The sequence below is a fragment of the Hypanus sabinus genome, chromosome 13, assembly GCF_030144855.1.
Source record: "Hypanus sabinus isolate sHypSab1 chromosome 13, sHypSab1.hap1, whole genome shotgun sequence".
Taxonomy (NCBI): Eukaryota; Metazoa; Chordata; class Chondrichthyes; order Myliobatiformes; family Dasyatidae; genus Hypanus; species Hypanus sabinus.
In genome coordinates this window covers 5567748-5587464 of record NC_082718.1, presented here as the reverse complement: position 1 = coordinate 5587464, position 19717 = coordinate 5567748, and the positions used below count along the sequence as shown (strand labels likewise).

Sequence of the window (19717 nt, the reverse complement as noted above, 5' to 3'; positions counted from 1 at the left end):
TTAGAACAAGGTTCCTTTGCTCTAAGTATGACTCCAACCAATGGAAAAGTTTTTTCCCTTTGACATCCAATAACTTCAACTTTATCTGGATAACCTGATGTCCCATCTGGTCCTATTAGATCCTGCCATGGAGTAACAAACAGTCACTCTCAACTCACTTCTCTGATTCAGCTCTCTATCCCATGTTTGGAACAAGGTGGTGATGAGGTCAAAAGCTGAATCATCATGACTAAACTCAAACTGAGCATACTTAGTTGGTTACTGAAAGAATAGGTGCTGCATGACAGCATTTTTTCCATCACCTTCCCAACTTCCCCCTGGAGTTCTGGGGTAACTGTCGAGAGCAGTTTACTTGGATTGGACTAATTAGACTGATTTGATGTGCAATACTTTTAGTAAGCAGGAAATAATTGTTAGATAAATTCCAGTGTTGAAAGAGAAACAGCCAACCACATTCTGGAGCACAAGTGTTCAGTATCACAGCTGAATAATATATGGCACTACTGCCTTTGTATCTCTCCCTCCATTTGCCACAAGCCACTAAAGTTTAAACTGTTTTGATAAAATTGTACCAGTACTTAAAAGTTACGTAGGTTTATTAATTGACTTATCAAAGTGGCAAACTCACCTGGTGTCTCTGCTGAAGTGACAGAAATGTCCTGAGGTAAAATGGCTCCCCTTCTGGCCACCATCTTGGTTATGTGTTGAGCCCAAGCAGATGAAAGATCAGCAGATGGCTCATTCAGATCAAAGTTGATTCCAGCTAAAAATACAGGACAAGAGAAAATCTGGAGATGCTGGAAATCCGAGCAACACACACAGAATGCTGGTGCAACTCAGCATTCAGGAAAAGAGTACAGTCAACGTTTAGGGCCTGCTGAAGGGTTTCGGCATGGAATGTTGACTACTCTCTTCCATAGATGCTGCCTGACCTGCTGAGTTGCTCCAGCATTTTGTCTGTGTTGCTAAAAACACAGGATGTCTTTTAGATATTGATTAAGCTTGCTAATCCTCCCTTTCCCTCCTCTAATACGTCTTATGTGAAACTCCTGCCACCTGACCCTCGTAATGTTGTTGCTTAGAACTAGGCACCCAGAAGTTCTTTTTACTAATCTACTTTCTTCTATAGCAATTGTACAAATGTTTATACAATGTTATACAAATTGTACAAATTATTTAAGAACTTTTTAAAAGCTATTTATTAATGCTTTTTGGGAGGGTGATTTTAGATGCATATCATATTTATACTGAGTTAAATACTGTATGTAATTAGTTTTGCTACAATAAGTGTATGGGACACTGGAAAAATGTTGAATTTCACCCTTGGGGATGAATAAAGTATCTATCTATCAATCTATCTATCTAAAACACCATCCACAAGAGAAAGACTCTTTTTTTCTAATCCCTGTGTTTAAATGCATCAATAGTATAGCCCCTTACTGGAAGTTGGAGGCCAATTTGCTTTGAGGAGGGATAGAAGATTACAGTCGAACACAGAAGTGCTTTTTGCTGTGGGATAGCAGATTGGAGGAGATAGTGTCAGATTGCCTGGGATGTGGGGATAGGGAAGCTAATTCCTGGTTAGGATGGTTAGACAAATAGGACAAAAGTAAGATTGGTAGTTGGAGTGAGGGTTGTTGAACTGGGAGTTTCAAGGGCAGGCAGATTCCTGTATTTGTAAAATGTCTCTTTGTACTCCACAGATGGATAATCCGAGGTAAATCTATTCAACTGAAATCAAAATAATTTCATCAAAGCCAAGGCACTTAGCCAGGTAAACTTGTTCTGGCTTGTAGAATAGGATCCATGATTCTATCATTTTTTGAACTGGTTAATGAATGAAGCCTAGTCTAATTAGACTCTACTCAGCCTTGGCCTTCCTATTTAGCATGACTGCGGCCCCTAAGAATTCTTTTTTAACAAGCACCAACAAATAATCCTCTTTCAATTCCACTCTTCCCCTTTGTTCAGGACCAAGGGCAAATCATGCTTGACTAATCTGTTGGAGTTTTTCGAGGATGTAACCAGGAAGTTAGACAAGAGAGATTCAGTGGATGTAGTGTACCTCGATTTTCAGAAGGCATTTGATAAGGTCCCACATAGGAGATTGGTGGGTAAAATCAGAGCTCATGGCATTGGGGGGAAGATATTGACATGGATAGAAAACTGGTTAGCAGATAGAAAGCAAAGGGTAACAGTGAATGGGTGTTTCTTCGAATGGCAGGTGGTGACTAGTGGGGTGCCACAGGGTTCGGTATTGGGACCACAGCTGTTTATGATTTACGTCAACGATTTAGATGAAAGCATTGAGAATAACATCAGCAAGTTTGCTGATGATACTAAGCTGGGTGGCAGTGTGACATGTGATGAGGATGTTAGGAGAATTCAGGGTGACTTGGATAGGCTGGGTGATTGGGCAGATACTTGGCAGATGACGTTTAATGTGAATAAGTGTGAGGTTATCCGCTTTGGGAGTAAGAACAGGAAGGCAGATTATTATCTGAACGGTGTAGAGTTAGGTAAGGGAGAAATACAAAGAGATCTAGGAGTCCTTGTTCATCAGTCACTGAAGGTGAATGAGCAAGTGCAGCAGGCAGTGAAGAAGGCTAATGCAATGTTGACCTTTATTACAAAGGGAACTGAGTACAAGAGCAAGGAAATCCTTTTGCATTTGTACAGGGCCCTGGTGAGACCACACCTGGAGTATTGTGTACAGTTTTGGTCTCCAGGGTTAAGGATGGACATCCTGGCTGTAGAGGAAGTGCAGCATAAATTCACAAGGTTAATTCCTGGGATGTCTAGACTGTCTTACGCAGAGAGGTTAGAGAGACTGGGCTTGTACACGCTGGAATTAAGGAGTTTGAGAGGGGATCTGATTGAAACATATAAGATTATTAAGGGATTGGACAAGATAGAGGCAGGAAATATGTTGCAGATGCTGGGAGAGTCCAGTACCAGAGGGCATGGTTTGAGAATAAGGGGTAGGTCATTTAGGACAGAGTTAAGGAAAAACTTCTTCTCCCAGAGAGTTGTGGGGGTCTGGAATGCACTGCCTCGGAAGGCAGTGGAGGCCAATTCTCTGGATGCTTTCAAGAAGGAGCTAGATAAGTATCTTATGGATAGGGGAATCAAGGGATATGGGGACAAGGCAGGAACCGGGTATTGATATTAGATGATCAGCCATGATCTCAGAATGGTGGTGCAGGCTCAAAGGGCCGAATGGTCTACTTCTGCACCTATTGTCTATTGACCCAAGATATTCCAACAAAGTTAAACAAAGTCACTTACAATTTAGTATACTGTATCCATTGTTCATAATGTGATTGCTCTAAAACAGAATTAAACGCAGATCACTGTTTAACCTCGGGCAGAATGCAAGTGTGATTGCCTGAGATTTTAATTCTCTGTCCTACTCCTGCATAGACTCACCTTTGCTTAATTTCTCAATGAAGATCAACAAAGGCTTAAGGAACTGCAGCTCCTCTTCTGATTCATTTCACCTGTCCTATCTTTTCAGACGTATAGCCACACAGATCACAGCTTTTACCAGCTATGGTAACAACTGTTGCTGACGTCTACAGCTTCTTATTTAAATTTTTCATTTCCTGTCTTGGGCCATGATCACCTCCCTTTGTTTTGTCCCTTATTCCTTTCCATCATTTAATTGCTCCCTTATTTCCTTCTTGGCACCAACCTTTACTATCTCCTCCCTCCCCAGCCCATTTCCAACCCATTTAAAATATTACCTGACAAAGGACTCTAATGCTTTAGAGTCCAACATTAACTCTAATGCTGCCTGAACCTACAGAGAACTTCCAGTTTAATTAGTCATCAATGGAACAAATTCATGTAGAATGAGTACTCACCCACAGGGCCTTCGTGAGAGACAGTCTGCATGCTGAATGACAGTTCTTTATCTGGGTTTTTCAGTAATTCCTTTCGCTTTGAGAAGGCTTTGGCAATCATTTTGCTCTTCTTGATTCGCTTTGGCTCATCATCACTTCGGCCAATAATTCTGAAAGTAATTTTATTTTTGAAAATGATTTAATTGTTTTAATTTTATTTACAGATTCAGCATAGTAACAGGCCCATTTGGCCCAACAAGTCTATGCCGCTCAATTACACCTATGTGAGCAATTAACCTACTAAACTACATGCCTTTAGGATGTGGGAGGGAACTGGAGCACCCAGAGGAAAGCCACACGGTCACAGGAAGAATGTACGGGCAGATGCGGGAATAAGAAGACATTCAACTCAGGTTGAAAAGGAGGCTCAGGAGATGTGGGAGGGTGGAGTTGTTGAGAAAACTCCACTGACCAACAGCTGTCCTTATCAATAGTTCGTTTTGCTATAACTTCAGACATTATATCCAGTCTAAGCCATGTCACAGATCATTTCACATAACTTGCACCTTCAGAATCAGGATATCAAACCTTTAATCTTTTCTGTAAAACACAAAATGGTGGGAGCTTCTTGGCAGTGGGAACTTTCACTTATGTAGTGCAAAAGGAAAAGTTCCACCATGAGTTGATTAACAATCTTTATCAGATTGGGTGCATGGCCTTGATTTACTATGCCCTTGAGGTAATCATCATTCAGGAGGATGAACTCAATGGAAAGTAATATTGGTGAGGTCTAATAAAGAAGAAGGTGTAGTATCAGTTGCATGGTTTATTTAAAATCTTGCTAAAATATCCCTCCAGAAGAATTCATCATATCTTGGAGCCTCACTCCACTAATACGTTGATTGATAGGATTTAATTGAATTTGTATCTTCCTGACTTCATCATGGATTCTTCATAAAAGACCTTACTTATTGTCTTTTATTTAGCACAGTCGTGATTTGATCAATCCTATACAGAGTATCTGTATAAAATCTTTTCTAACACAGTACATGTCAAGCCAAACATAGTCCTAACCTGTGATAATGTCTCGTGTTTTATTAACTACCACAAAATTCTCATCGTACTTGATGGTATTTTCCTGAGTGCAATTATTTCCTGAGTGTAATTAATGCCGTCTATTGTTTGTCTAAATCAATGAAAAAAAATCTTTGTCAGATTATTTCTTTCTCCGTCTCTCCCATCTCCTCCAATTGAAATGGTTTAAAAATTGAAGCTTCCTGTCACGTACTCAGCATGTTTTATTTTTACCTGCTTTCTTTCAACCATTCTGACAACCTGCTTTAAGGGTATTAGCTGTTTTGTCAAGGGCTTCTCAAAATTAACAAACATCCTATTCAAAGCAACACACACCAAATACTGGAAGAACTCAACAGGCCAGGAAGCATCTGTGGAAAAAAGTAAACAGTCAACGTTCCGGGCTGAGACCCTTTATCAGGACTGGAAAAGAAGAGAAGATGGTGGGGGGGGGGGGGGGGGGGCGGGTAGGGAGGAAGAAGTACAAGGTGATAGGCGAAATCAGGAGGGGGAAGGATGAAGTAAAGAGCTGGGAAGTATATTGATAAAAAAAAACAAAGGGCTGGAAAAGGGGGATTCTGATAGAAGACCATGGAAAAAAGGGAAGAGAAGGAAAAGGGAAGAAACATCCTATTCAGACATCCATGTATATGACATTGTGCATGTTCCATTACTGAAATGAAATATTAAGAACAGGGTGTTCTGATTGTTTAACTAGTGAACAAAGCATCTATTCAGACCTCTAATGTTTGGCTGATTAATGGTGTTAGCATTAGAAAGTATAGAATATTGTGCTGTGGTTCATTTCTTCACATTATTAGGATCTTGATCTCACATAAGTAGTCACCAGGCAGTTAAATTATCAAGATGGGTTTCTCAGATTTGGTTGTATTCCTTGAGTGTGGATATTATTGGGTAATTTAAGTGAATGATTTAAATAATTAAATAAGTCAGCCAGCAAGACAAAGAGAAGCTATTCATTGTGGTGGGAACATCCAGATGCGGGTGTAACATTAAATTTTAAGCTAGGCTTTCATGGATGAGGTTAGAAACTACTTGTCAATATAAAAGGTGGGGTAAATTTGGAACTCTCTACCTTGAAGGATGTTAAGGCTGGGAATCAAATGAAATTTTTCAAACTGAGATAACTCATTCTTAGGCAAAAATGTTGAAGAATTATGGAAATCAGGAAAGAGCTGGAGATCAACACTGATTTATTTGAATGTTGCATTTAAGGGGACCTATTCAGAAATTGAAGAGCTTTTAGAGACAAAGGACACTTTGGGAATATTCATCCCCTTTCTTAGCAAAATTATTTATCCTTCAAGAGGGATAGCAGGGTAACCAGACATGATAACAGCGCATTAAAGTTGCAATAAAATCACTTTTGCTTGCAGTAATTTTAACTTTTCCACCATCTTACAATGCCAAAGTGAATTCTCTTACCTTAGCCATGTCCTTTTCCAGATCAAGACTGTAGCTTTGGTCCATACCCAGGTGCTCATGGCGATACCTGTCCCAAACATGGCAAATATGTTTATCTTTTCCACCAGGAGACTGGGGCGATTCTTGATGCTACATTCAGGGATAGGCGTGTTGGTTTGCTCAGCAATGGAAACATTGGCTTCGCACCTGCAGAATTAAACATAAAGTCAATCAAATATGAAAACTCCACCAAATGTGTGCGTTGAGCTACTATACGCACAAACATGCACACACATTTTACAAACAGGATAATAAATATTATCCAGACCACAGAGCACATATAGACAAAAATGCAACAATTATTCATACGTACCTGAATATATCTATGCCCAGCAATAGCCAGCTATAATATACAATGGTCCATTATGTCATATCTTATTTAATAACTCCAATGATATCTCTGTGAACTGAAAATTAGTGTTGAATTTTAGGAAGGAAGAGAATATACATTTGACTATCTCAAAGTGTTTAATGAACACAATGATGTCGTAGTCAGCATGGTTTCCTCAAGGGAACATCTTGCCTGACATACCTGTTGGAATTTTTTGAAGAAATAAAAAGCAGGATAGACAAAGGAAAATCCGTTGATGTTGCGTACTTGGAGTTTCAGAAGGCTTTTGACAAGGTGCCACACATGAGGCTGCTTGACAAGCTATGAAGCCATGGTATTACAGGGAAGATTCTAGCATGGATAAAGCAGTGGCTGGTTGGCAGGAGGCAAAGCGTGGGAATAAAGGGGGCTTTTTCTGGTTGACTGCCAGTGAGTAGGGGTGTTCCACAGAGCTCTGTGTTGGGACCAATTCTTTTTAGGTTATATGTCAATGATTTGGATGATGGAATTGATGGCTATGTTGCAAAGTTTGCTGATGATATGAAAATAGGTTGATGGGAAGGTAGTTTTGAGGAAATAGGCTACAGAAGGCTAGATTAGGAGAATGGGCAAAGAAATGGCAGGTGGAATTCAGTGTCAGGAAGTGTACAGTCATGCACTTTGGTAGAAGAAATGAAAGAGTTGACTTTTTTAAATGCAGAGAAAATACAAAAATCTGAGGCACAAAGGGATTTGGGAGTCCTTGTGCAGGATTCCCTGAAGGTTAATTTGCAGGTTGAGTCTGTGGTGAGGAAGGCAAATGTGATGTTAACATTCACTTCAAGAGGACGAGAATATAAAACGAAGGATGTAATGTTGAGACTTTATGAAGCAGTGGTGAGGACTCACTGGAATATTATGAGTGGTTTTGGATCCCTTATCTTAGAAAGGATATGTTGAAACTGGAAAGGGTTCAAAGGAGGTTCATGAAAATGATTCCAGAATTAAACATCTTGACATATGAAGAGCTTTTAATGGCTCTGGACCTGTGTTCACTGGAATTCAAAAGAATGAGGAGTGACCTAATTGAAAGCTATCAATGGTGAAAAGGCCTTTACAGGGTGGATGTGGAGAAGATGTTTCCTATGGGGGTAGTGTCTAAGATTCTTGATTGGTCAGGAGATGAAGGGATGCGGGGGGAAAGCAGGAGATTGGGGTTGAGAGGAAAAATGGATCAGCCATGATAAAATGGCAGAGCAAAGTTGATGGGCCAAATGGCGTAAATCTGCTCCTATATCTTATGGTCTTATGGTCTAAACGTGCCAGTCAATTTTCACACAGTTAGGACTCACAGTCAGCTTTGAAATAATTGATCATAACCTGCCTTTTAGTGATCTCTACCAGAGGTAAATACTTGTCAGGGCACCAAGGTCATAACCCCTGCTTTTCAAATAGTTTACATGCAGTGGCTGAATTTTACTACCTCAAATGTAAGACTGTAATTCTTACGCCTTGTCTTCATGCTCAAGTGTCAGCCTAGATTGTGCTCAGATCTCTAAAGGAAACCTGAAACCACAACCTGCTACCCACTGAGTTCAACACTGATAATTGGAGTGTAAATCATATTTAGATTTAAGGAGCTCCAGTTCTATTCCTTCCTTGCTGCTTCTTGATATCATCCTCCAGTAAACAGAATACTCGGAAACAGCATGAACCTATGAAACACAATTCCTAGTACAGGTAGCGCACAGGAAGATTCTATGTGCCTCACTGAGTCTGTGTCTGCAGGCTAAGATGAATTCAAACCAATGTTGAAAAATGCTACGCAAACTCCTAACTTTTACTATGTTTAAGATCAATCTGTTCACTATTAAAGTTAAATGAAAGTTTTCCGAGATCAGAAATTTTCAAAAGATGCAGGGAATCTTCCTTTGGTCAACATCTTCTGGATAGATCATGAAACCATATAGTTCACTTCTTTTATGTCCTTTATAGAAACATAGAAAACCTACAGCACAATACAGGCCCTTCAGCCCACAAAGTTGTGCCAAACATGTCCCTACCTTAGAGATTACTAGGCTTACCCATAGCCCTCTATTTTTCTAAGCTCCATGTACCTGTCCAAAAGTCTCTTAAAAGACCCTATTGTACCTGCCTTCACCACCATTGCCGGCAGCCCATTCCACACACTCACCACTCTCTGCATAAAAAACTTACCCCTGACATCTCTGTACCTACTCCCCAGCATAATAAACCTGTACCCTCTTGTGGCAACTATTTCAGCCTTGGGAAAAAGCCTCTGACTATCCACCAGAGACTAATGCTTCTCATCATCTCGTACGTTTGTTTTTTGTGTTGAATGTTGGACTGCTGTGTGTCAATGTCCAATTCCAATGTGCTGATTAAACCTTCCATTGTTCATCTATTAATGCAATGAAGGAGACTGAAACATTGAGCTGAATGTGGAAGATGAGCCCCAGCAGCCTGCCTTTTTAATCACTGGGGGATCACTCTGCTACCGGAGAGGGGAGACTGCCTTTTGATCACTGGGGGGATCGCTCTGCTACAGAGAGGGGAGACTGCCTTTATATCACTGGGGGATCGCTCTGCTACAGAGAGGGGAGACTGCCTTTATATCACTGGGGGATCGCTCTGCTACAGAGAGGGGAGACTGCCTTTATATCACTGGGGGATCGCTCTGCTACAGAGAGGGGAGACTGCCTTTATATCACTGGGGGATCGCTCTGCTACAGAGAGGGGAGACTGCCTTTATATCACTGGGGGATCGCTCTGCTACCGGAGAGGGGAGACTGCCCTTATATCACTGGGGGATCGCTCTGCTACCGGAGAGGGGAGACTGCCTTTATATCACTGGGGGATCGCTCTGCTACCGGAGAGGGGAGACTGCCTTTATATCACTGGGGGATCGCTCTGCTACAGAGAGGGGAGACTGCCTTTATATCACTGGGGGATCGCTCTGCTACCGGAGAGGGGAGACTGCCTTTTGATCACTGGGGGGATCGCTCTGCTACTGGAGAGGGGAGACTGCCTTTATATTGCTGAGGGATCGCTCTGCTACCGGAGAGGGGAGACTGCCTTTATATCACTGGGGGATCGCTCTGCTACTGGAGAGGGGAGACTGCCTTTATATCACTGAGGGATCGCTCTGCTACCGGAGAGGGGAGACTGCCTTTATATCACTGGGGGATCGCTCTGCGCTCTGCTACCGGAGAGGGGAGACTGCCTTTATATCACTGGGGGATCGCTCTGCTACCTGAGAGGGGAGACTGCCTTTATATCACTGGGGGATCGCTCTGCTACCGGAGAGGGGAGACTGCCTTTATATCACTGAGGGATCGCTCTGCTACCGGAGAGGGGAGACTGCCTTTATATCACTGGGGGATCGCTCTGCTACCAGAGAGGGGAGACTGCCTTTATATCACTGGGGGATCGCTCTGCTACCGGAGAGGGGAGACTGCCTTTATATCACTGAGGGATCGCTCTGCTACCGGAGAGGGGAGACTGCCTTTATATCACTGGGGGATCGCTGTGCTACCGGAGAGGGGAGACTGCCTTTATATCACTGGGGGATCGCTGTGCTACCGGAGAGGGGAGACTGCCTTTATCTCACTGGGGGATCACTCTGCTACCGGAGAGGGGAGACTGCCTTTATATCACTGAGGGATCGCTCTGCTACCGGGGAGGGGAGACTGCCTTTATATCACTGGGGGATCGCTCTGGTATTGGAGAGGGGAGACTGCCTTTATATCACTGGGGGATCGCTCTGCTACCAGAGAGGGGAGTCTGCCTTTATATTGCTGGGGGATCACTCACTGCTGGAGGGAGAAAGGCCAGCTGCAGTGCCCTGAGAATGTTATCCAGGTTTTATGATCTTTGGATATAGATTTAGACTGTAGACTTTTTTTTCTCTTAACGTGTTTTATATTGTGTTTTTCACCTGATCTTTCTCGTTTTTTTGTGTAAGGAGGGTTGACGTCCCTGTTCCACTTTTTCTTTGTGCCAGGAGGAGGGATTTGGGGTTGCTGATTGTGTTGCTGTTCTTTTCTTTCTTGGTTTTTTGGCTATCTGGAGAGAAGAATTTCAGAGCTGGTAATAAATGATCTTTAAACCTTTGAAATGTGGCATTCTAATGAGGAGTTTCAGCACTCCTTTGACTCAAACAGGCGATTAATGTCCCAAGTTCACTGCAAGTCTTCACTGAGTAGATAACTAGTAGCTAAAGAGTAACGCATTACAGGGTAGGAGGTGAACGGGTTACTTACAGAACAAAATCACGGAAACTCCTCTCCCAATCAGCCTGGTTAAAGAAGTCGTAAAAATGGCAGCCAAATGTGATGAAGACAAAGCCAAATGCCAAGAAGCCAAAAATACCTGAAAAATAAAGCTCATCATTTAAACATCACAGTTTTACATCTGCACAAAGCTAGAATGATTCAAACACTTCCCCTCCACATGTAAACACCCTCACAAACATACACATGCACACAGACATCAAGAACTGCAGCCAATCTCATTTCATGGCAATAAGCTTGAGTTCTTTCACCTACAGATAGAATCACCTTTTGTTGTTTCCATTTACCTGCAACAGTGCAGACCGAGAAAAAGAACTTGGTGGGGAATTTTATTTTAACATTACAAGAAATTACCTCAAGTCAACCTTTGTAATCTTAGAAAATATGGATAAGAGCAATTCAGGTGTTTTCTCCCATGTTATAAATGGAGAGTGTGTTAGTCGCATAGAAAGGGGTTTCAAAAAGGAATCATGGAATAATAACTTGTGCTAATGATGAGGACATAGAAGTCGTGTCTACTGCTATATTAAATATCTTCCAGTAAAGATTACCTATAATAGTTACTTTCCATTCTTATGATTAAACCCACTGCAAAATTGATTTAGTCAGTTCTATTCTCCAGCTCTTTTCCCATAGCCCTAAATGTTTTTTTCTTCAAGAATCCAACAAATTCTCTTTTGCAAGCAACAGCTGAATCTGCATGCACAATACATCAGTGAATTTCAGTTCATGAGTACTCAACGTGTGAAGAAGTTATTACCTCAGTCACCTGTCGTATCTATCCCAAACACCGATTTCTTTGTCCTTTTATTGCTTGTTTCCCTTTTATCTCTGTCTCTGGTCTATCCATGTAGCTCAAGTCCATTATGGTTCATAGCTTTCCCAAGGGGAAATGACTAGAATTGGACACAATTTCTGAGATGTGGCCAAATCAGTATTTTACAGAGGTTTGACATAATTTTCTTTTGCTCTCTAGGGCTCCACATACCTAGCAGAGAAACCAGAGGCTTTCTAACTGCAACTCTGTAAGGTATAGAGTTGAGATCTTACGCTGACCAATTCTTACCGAGACGAAGCATCGTTTCATTAATTTTACTGGCTGCTTTCTCACTCAGGAGCCCAGGGTGGTTACTCTTTATTGAGAACAAGGTCATGACACCTGTAAAAGAAATAGTGGAAGCTGAAATAAGCCAGTGACCAATTTAAAAATGAAACATTCTGTAAATCAAAAGAAAATCAGGATCTTTGTGCAAAGAGAACCAAGAACCTAACACTCCGTTCCTCCTAGAGCAGTTGTTGAGGATGGACCATAGGGTTAAATGTGGGGGGGGGGGGGGGGCTCTCCTCTAAGATGTTCAGAAGTAATTCTATTGGTCACTTAGTAATTGGGTGCCATGGTAATGTAGCATTTAGAGTTGAGAGTTCATTTCCAAAACCATCTATAAGAATTTTACATCGTCCCTGTGACCACGTGGGTTTCCTCCATGTGCTCCAGTTTCCTCCCACATTCCAAAGATATACTGGTTAGTAGGGTAGTTAGTCATTGTACATTGTCCTGTGACTAGGCTAGGGTTAGATAGGTAGATTGCTGGGTGGTGCAGTTCATTGGGCCAGAAGGGCCTGTCCCACACTGTATCCCTAAATAAAGTAAAATAAAATAAAACTATTTGTCTAAAACCTGAAGGATTACAGAACTAAGATAGGCAGATGGAGTTAAGATCAACCATGATCTAACTGAGTGGTAGAAATAGCTTGAGGGATTGAATGGTTTCAGTTCTGTTTCCATCTGTGGAAAGACACATTTTTCAAACTAGCCATATTTCAGAACTGAGAGTGAAGATCTCCTTATATGGACTTTGTCAGTGTAAAGAGAAAAGGGGAAAAAGCTTTTAACTCGTCGTCAATATTTTTGCTAGGGATTGGAACTTTTCTCCCAGGCAGAATTTGCAGTATGATGGATAAGCAATGGATACCCAGAACCCTTCCTATCAAGCCAGAGATGCTGAACTCACCCGAGATTACAAGGCAGAGATTGACAGGAATTTGTTGGGAGAGTGTGTCAAGGGCTACACAGCCACTGTGGCTAAATAGCATTGTAAACAAGCAAGCTATGATTTAACTGATTGGTGGAACTGGTTTTGCTTTTGAGAACTGGGCATTGCTGGCAAGGCCAACGCTAACTGCACTTCATTAACTGTCCTTAAGAAAATGGTGGTGGACCAACTTCTCAAAATGCTTAAGTCCTTAGTGTTGTAGTTTTATAGACCACACAAACTAGGCCCTTCAGCCCAACGGGTGAATAAGTGCACACAGAGCTTACAGAAAGGGAGTTACAGGATTTCATACATTTCCACATCAGGATGGTGTGCAACATGGAAGGGAACCTGTGGGTGGTGGTGTTGCAATGCACCTGGTGCCCTTTTCCTTCTTGACGGTAGAGATTAGGTTTGAAAGGTGCTGTCAGGGTGACGCAGGTGAGTAACTGCAGTGCATTCTGTAGACGGTACACACTGCAGCCACCAGGCTTGACTGATGTGAGAAACAAATGCATAGGATGGAGGACTGGATATTGATGAGCTGGCTGCTTTATCCTGGATGGAGGTGATGCATCTGTATTCATTCATTCAAATATACAGCATGGCATTTTGTTCCTGATGTAGATGGTGGAGAGGCCTTGGGAGTTACCTAGCTCTCAACTGTCTTTGTAGCCAGGGTATTTATATGCCTGATCCTTTTGAGCTTTTGGCCCTCAGGATGCTTATAGTCATGGCTTTGGCAATGGTAATGCCATTGAAATTAGTCACTGCCTTGCATTTTTGTGGCACAAATGATGCCACTTATCAGTCCATCCCTAAATATTATGTAGGTCTTGCTGCATGAGGTCTGGCCAAGGAATTATCATCCGCTGGGGATTTGCTAATGTCTGAAATTGGGTCAAAATACAACTGCAAAAACTTAGTTGAAAGAGTGGGATCTGACTGAAGATGGACAGAGAGCTCCGACTGCTGCTATACTGCATCCTTAAGGCACTTTAAATAAGGAGCATCACGAAATTGATTTGAATTAATTTTGGATTTTATTCTTTGTATGACAGGTCCATGCTACATACCTCTAATAAGAAAATAGCCGCCAACCAGCAAAACCAGTCCAATTGGAGCCAGGACAAATCCTGCCCGGAAGTGATAATCCTTATATCCAACAAAGCAGATCCCACTGACAGAGTCTCCATCCACCTATGGAACAAGACCAAACCAAATTATGAGGGGATTAGACAGGATAAATGTAAGCTGGTTTTTACCACTGAGGCTGGGTGAGGCTAGAACTAAAGGTCATGGGTTATGGGTGAAAGATGAAATATTTAAGAGGATCTTCTTCACTCAGAGAATGGTGCAAGTGCGGAACGAGCTGCCAGCGGAAGTGGTGGATGTGGGTTTGACTGCAAGATTTAAGAGAAGTTTGGATAAGTACATGGTTGGGAAGGGGTATGGAGGGCAATGGCCCAGATGTAGGTTGATGGGACTAGGCAGAGTAACAGCTTGGCACAGGTTACACAGGCCAGATAGTCTGTTTCTATGCTGCCGTGCTCTATGATTCAGTCATTTTACTGCAGTGTCATTTAGGTATGAATATTCTAGGGGTGCAGACTCAGACCATGAATATGTCAAGGATCTAACTGTGACACACATTATAGAGTAAATACTAAACCCAGCGAGGATTAATCCAAGTCATCATTATCAACTCCGCAGCATCCTTTTTCAATCTAATATGTATTTAATTATCTGTTTAGTATCAGTTCAAATGAAGAATGTTGGCGTTAGAGCCAAGTAAATTTACATTTTGTATTTGATCAGTTGTCAAGGGTAGGTTCAGAAAATAATTAAAAATGTCAACATTTTTGTTGACAAGCTATTATCACTAAAGATCTGGAGTAAGTTACAACCAAACCAATCCCCAAACAAACATCAATCTGTGAGTAACTGAGTAGGGATTTGAAAGCATTTTGGTGTCCTTGGAGGGAATGCAATGCAAATTCACCAAAATTATACCTTTACTCTTGGTTTAAATTATGAGGAAAGATCACACAAATTGTTGTATGCCCAGAAATCTGGGAGGTTAAGCAGTGATTTGATGATAATTTTCTAGATGTTGAGGGAACTGAAAAGAGTAAATAGAGAAAAACAGTATTTTTGCTCGTTAGGTTGCCAAAACCAGGGGACAGTGTAAAATTTTGTAACACCAAAACCTAATCAAGAGCAAAAACACAGGAGGAATATCTACTTAGTTTTTACTTTATTAGGCATGAACATATATAACTTGGTGGCATGACAATGTATGCCAATAACAAGGTGGCCTACAGGAAAGAAATCATCTCTCTGACACAGTGGTATCAAGAAAACAACCTCTCCCTCAATATTGCAAGAACAAAGGAACTGATTCTGGATTACAGGAGGAATGGGGATGGGCTAACCCCTATTGACATCAACGGACCTGGAGTTGAGAAGGTAAACAGCTTCAAGTTCCTCAGCATTCATATCACTGAGGACCTCTGTGCACACTAGCTGTGTGGTGAGAAAGGCACAACATCACCTTTTTCACCTCAGATGGTTGAGTAAGTTTGGTATGGGCCCCCAAATCCTAAGAACTTTCTACAGGGGCTCAATTGAGAGCATCCTGACTGACTGCATCACTGCCTGGTATGGGACCTGTACCTCCCTTAATCACAGGACTCTGCAGAGAGTGGTGCGGACAGCCCAGCACATCTGAAGTTGTGAACTTCCCGTGATTCGGGGCATTTACAAAGACAAGTATGTAAAAAGGGCCTGTAGGATCATTGGGGACCCAAGCCATCCCAACCACAGTCTATTCCAGCTGCTACCATCCGATAAGCTGTACTGCAGCTTAAAAGCCAGGACAAACAGGCTCCGGGACAGCTTCTTCCACCAGGCCATCAGACCGATGAACTCATGCTGACTTGAGTGTACTCCATATTACATTGACTGTTCTATTTATTATAAATTACTATGATTGCACATTGCACATTTAGATGGATTTGTAACATATGAGGAGTAAAAATCTATGTGAAGGATGTAAGAAATAAAGTCAATTCAATTCATTCATGTAGTTCAAACATATCACCCATAATGAATCACGTAAACAAGCAAAGAATGCTTAAGCAGACAATATATTTACAATATTACTGAATTTATGGCCTTAAAAAAACTAGAGCCTAATTTTTAAGAAGTGAAATTAAGATACTCTGGATCTTTATACAGATGATGGTGTATATTTGGTGTTTCTCTACAAATAGTATTCGATGCAGAGTCAATTGCCAATTTTAATCTAAGACTAAAAGACACTGATACCAATAAAGTATTAAGGAACATGGAGAAAAATAGGTACGTGGAAGTACATAACAGATTAGCCATGATTTTATTGAATGAACCTCGAAGTGGACCACGACCTTGTCAAAGGGTTTGGAGGCTTGTGTGTCTAAATGACCCAGAGAGCTATGTTGGCTAGCATCAGGGCCTGTGCTTTGACTCTTGGTAGGGTCATCCATGCCAAATAGGTCAAAGGGTAGAGGTCAGACTAAGAGTAGTCCACCAGTCCTCCAGCTTTGGGGGTTCAGCTCAGGGTTAAAAACCCTGCCTGGTCAAAAAAAAAATATTTTTGTGGAAACAGCAATGAAGGATCCTTCTATATCTGTGTGCAATGGTATGGACAGAAAGAGATGGGGAACCTTTATTGCAGCCCTAAACACCAGCAGCATAATGGGCAGTAACCTAAGCTAACCTTACTGACAGAAGAAAATACTTACATACTTCAGGGGCTAAATAACCAATTTCTGTTCCTATGTTTCTATCACCATCAAGCTAACATCACTCAATACTTAAATTATCATTCAAAATCTTACATGACTTCCTAATCCTGTTTCAACCCCCACTGCCATCTATAATCTCCATCACCACATTCCCAAAATAAAAATATAAATCCTTCACGTTATCCACCCATAACTACATTGGACCTCCAAGTTGTTACCCTCCAGCCTGTCCCATCAAACATATCCAATTTCTGGACAATGCAATTGGGTGTACTTTTACCTGAGCCAGTGCTAGGATGGCAACGGTGAGTATAAACGGGATTGACCAGGTGATAAGGTGGAAGTAGGAAGTCTTGCCAGACAGAGGCTGATAGGTGGTGCCAAGAGCCTTGAAGGACATGTGCCAGGCGTACGTAAGCATCACAAACCAGATCACTCCAGACATGAGCGAGTAATAGACAATCACAAAAATTATAACACAAGAGAGTGTTTCATTGGACCTGTCAGAGAAACAGTATTACAGTGAGATTATTCTCTTTGTCCATTAACACTTAAAACATAGCAAGCTCACACAAATAGGACGGCAACTTTTTAAATGAATGATGTTGAATAAGGGATAAATATTGCTCATGTCACCAGGAAAAAAATTATTATTTTCTATGAAGTAGTGATAAAAATATTACAAAGATCCATCTTTCACAATAATCTAAGAGGGCAGAGAGGTTTCAATTTAACATCTCAACCAAAGCAGGATTTTAATTAGCGACACACACAAAATGCTGGAGGAACTCAGCAGGCCAGGCAGCATCTATGGAGAAGAGTACAGTTGACATTTTGGGCCGAGATCCTTCAGCAGGACCAAATAGCACGTCAGTCTCTGAGTACTGCAAAAGGTCCAAGTATAGGCATGTAGGATTTAGTATGGATAAGCATGATAGCTGGCAATGAAATGGTGGGGGGGGGGGGGGGGCTAGAGGGATGGTTTTTATGCTATACAACTATGACTCTGGCTTAGAGGCAAATGCACTCTTTTTGAACTTTTCACTTTGCTGGCAAGGGCATCTGGTCTAATCAAGACTTCCTTCTTCCTTGAAATGACCATCAAGAAATGTCTGTGAAAGAGTTAAATGGCATTGTGGTTAGATTTAATTAGTATTTCATAAACTTGAGGAAGTCTGCAGATGCTGGAAATCCAAAGCAACACACACAAATGCTGGAGGAGTTCAGCTGGCCAGGCAGCATCAATGGAAATGAATAGATAGTTGGTTTTGGGCAAAGACTCTTCTTCAAGACAGAGAGGGAAGGGAGAAGACGCAGAATAAAAAGGTGGGGGGGGGGAGGGTGATAGGTGAAGTCAGGTGGGTGGGAAAGGTCAAAGGCTAGAAAAGAAAGAATCTGATAGGACAGGAGATTGGACCATAGGAGCAGGAGGGGCAGGGAGGGGCAAATGAGGGAAGTAAATGTGGGTGAAAAGTAAACGGTCAGTGCAGAATGGGGTAGAGGGATTTGTTTACCAGAAGGAAAAATCGATATTCACGCCACCAGGTTGGAAGGTACCCAGACAGAATATACTTAGTATTTAAATATCTGGATTGTTGATCTGAAGGCAGTAGTTCAATCCCTACCACAAAACATTCAATGTCAAGTAAATCTGGAATGAATAAAAGCTGGTACCTTTTACAGTGATTATAATGATAAATCATTCCAATCTCTAACAAATCAACAAACTATGCAGCTATTTCATGTAAAAATGTCTCTTGTGTTTTACATCGCCAACATAACAGGTGAACAACAATGACAGAGAGGAACAATGAAGTTCTACATTTACCCTTTCATAATCTTCATTCCCCCTTCACTATTCTAGTAATCATGTTCCACCCATTTCTTAGCTTTGCTACTGATCCTCCATTTAGTGTCAGGAATTCAGAAACAAAATGTCAGGGAGTCTACCGAGAAAGCAAGACTGTCATGAGGTTAGCGAGACATTGAAGAATAAACTAGACCAGGGTGAACATACGTTGGCTCTCCAAGTCGCATGGTCCCATCTGCCTTGCAGACAATTTCCTTCCTGGCCCCGTCCATGAACTGCGCAAGCCACCCAATGCTTCCGATGAAGAAGCAGGTATTGATGTAGAACAAGATGACAGCAGGATAACGATTAGAATTCTTCCAGTCAGCAATAAAAGTGGCCTTAAAAAACAAGGAGAAAGACAGAGATGGAGCTTCAATCTAAACAAGACCTTTCAACAACACTTACGAATATCAACAACCTAATAAGCAAACCAATGACATCTAGTGGTAAGGCATCAGTATCACTTTATTGACATCAGCGTGAGGAAAGAGTCTTCCTTCAAATATCTTCTTTGAATATTGACAAGTGTCATGAGCCTCATTACATACTATATCAATTAAACAGGTTCTGGATCAATCCAAATAATAGATTTTGGCTTACATTCCAGGGATTAATACGGCGAAAAAAATATTAAACTATACATTTCAATGTATATGCTAAATAATGATTACCGTAACCACCAGTCACCTATTGAGAATTAGGTCAAAATCCTTCAATATTTTAGAACATTTTAAGCAACATATACTGTGCCACAGGATTCGAGTCACTTGATGATGCAGAAGGCAATGTCTTTATATCCTGACCAGCAACAAACACTTATAATAAAAAGAGAGAACACAAGAAATACTCAACAATTCAAGCAGCATCTGTGGAAGGAGAAGAATTAACATTTCAGTCAATAACATTTCATCAGAATTCCTGCTTCTATTTATACTTTTATGCTCCCTTTGTTCTCTCCATTGTATGCTTCACTGAAAATTAAAACATTTGATTTCTAACTTCTAGTTCTGATGAAAG

At 41.3% G+C, this 19717-nt stretch overlaps 1 protein-coding gene across 1 annotated transcript in view; it reads right to left on the bottom strand.

Annotated features, from left to right (window-relative positions):
• Positions 1-19717, bottom strand: part of smo (smoothened, frizzled class receptor) — a 52749-nt gene that overhangs the window by 4362 nt on the left and 28670 nt on the right. Inside the window, exons 4-11 of the mRNA XM_059987020.1 lie at positions 18866-19038; positions 17129-17348; positions 14137-14260; positions 12094-12186; positions 10998-11106; positions 6366-6551; positions 3867-4015; positions 629-763 (exon numbers count right to left, since the gene is read on the bottom strand). Coding sequence (XP_059843003.1) covers positions 629-763; positions 3867-4015; positions 6366-6551; positions 10998-11106; positions 12094-12186; positions 14137-14260; positions 17129-17348; positions 18866-19038 — 1189 coding nt within the window. The remainder of the gene's footprint in view (positions 1-628; positions 764-3866; positions 4016-6365; positions 6552-10997; positions 11107-12093; positions 12187-14136; positions 14261-17128; positions 17349-18865; positions 19039-19717) is intronic.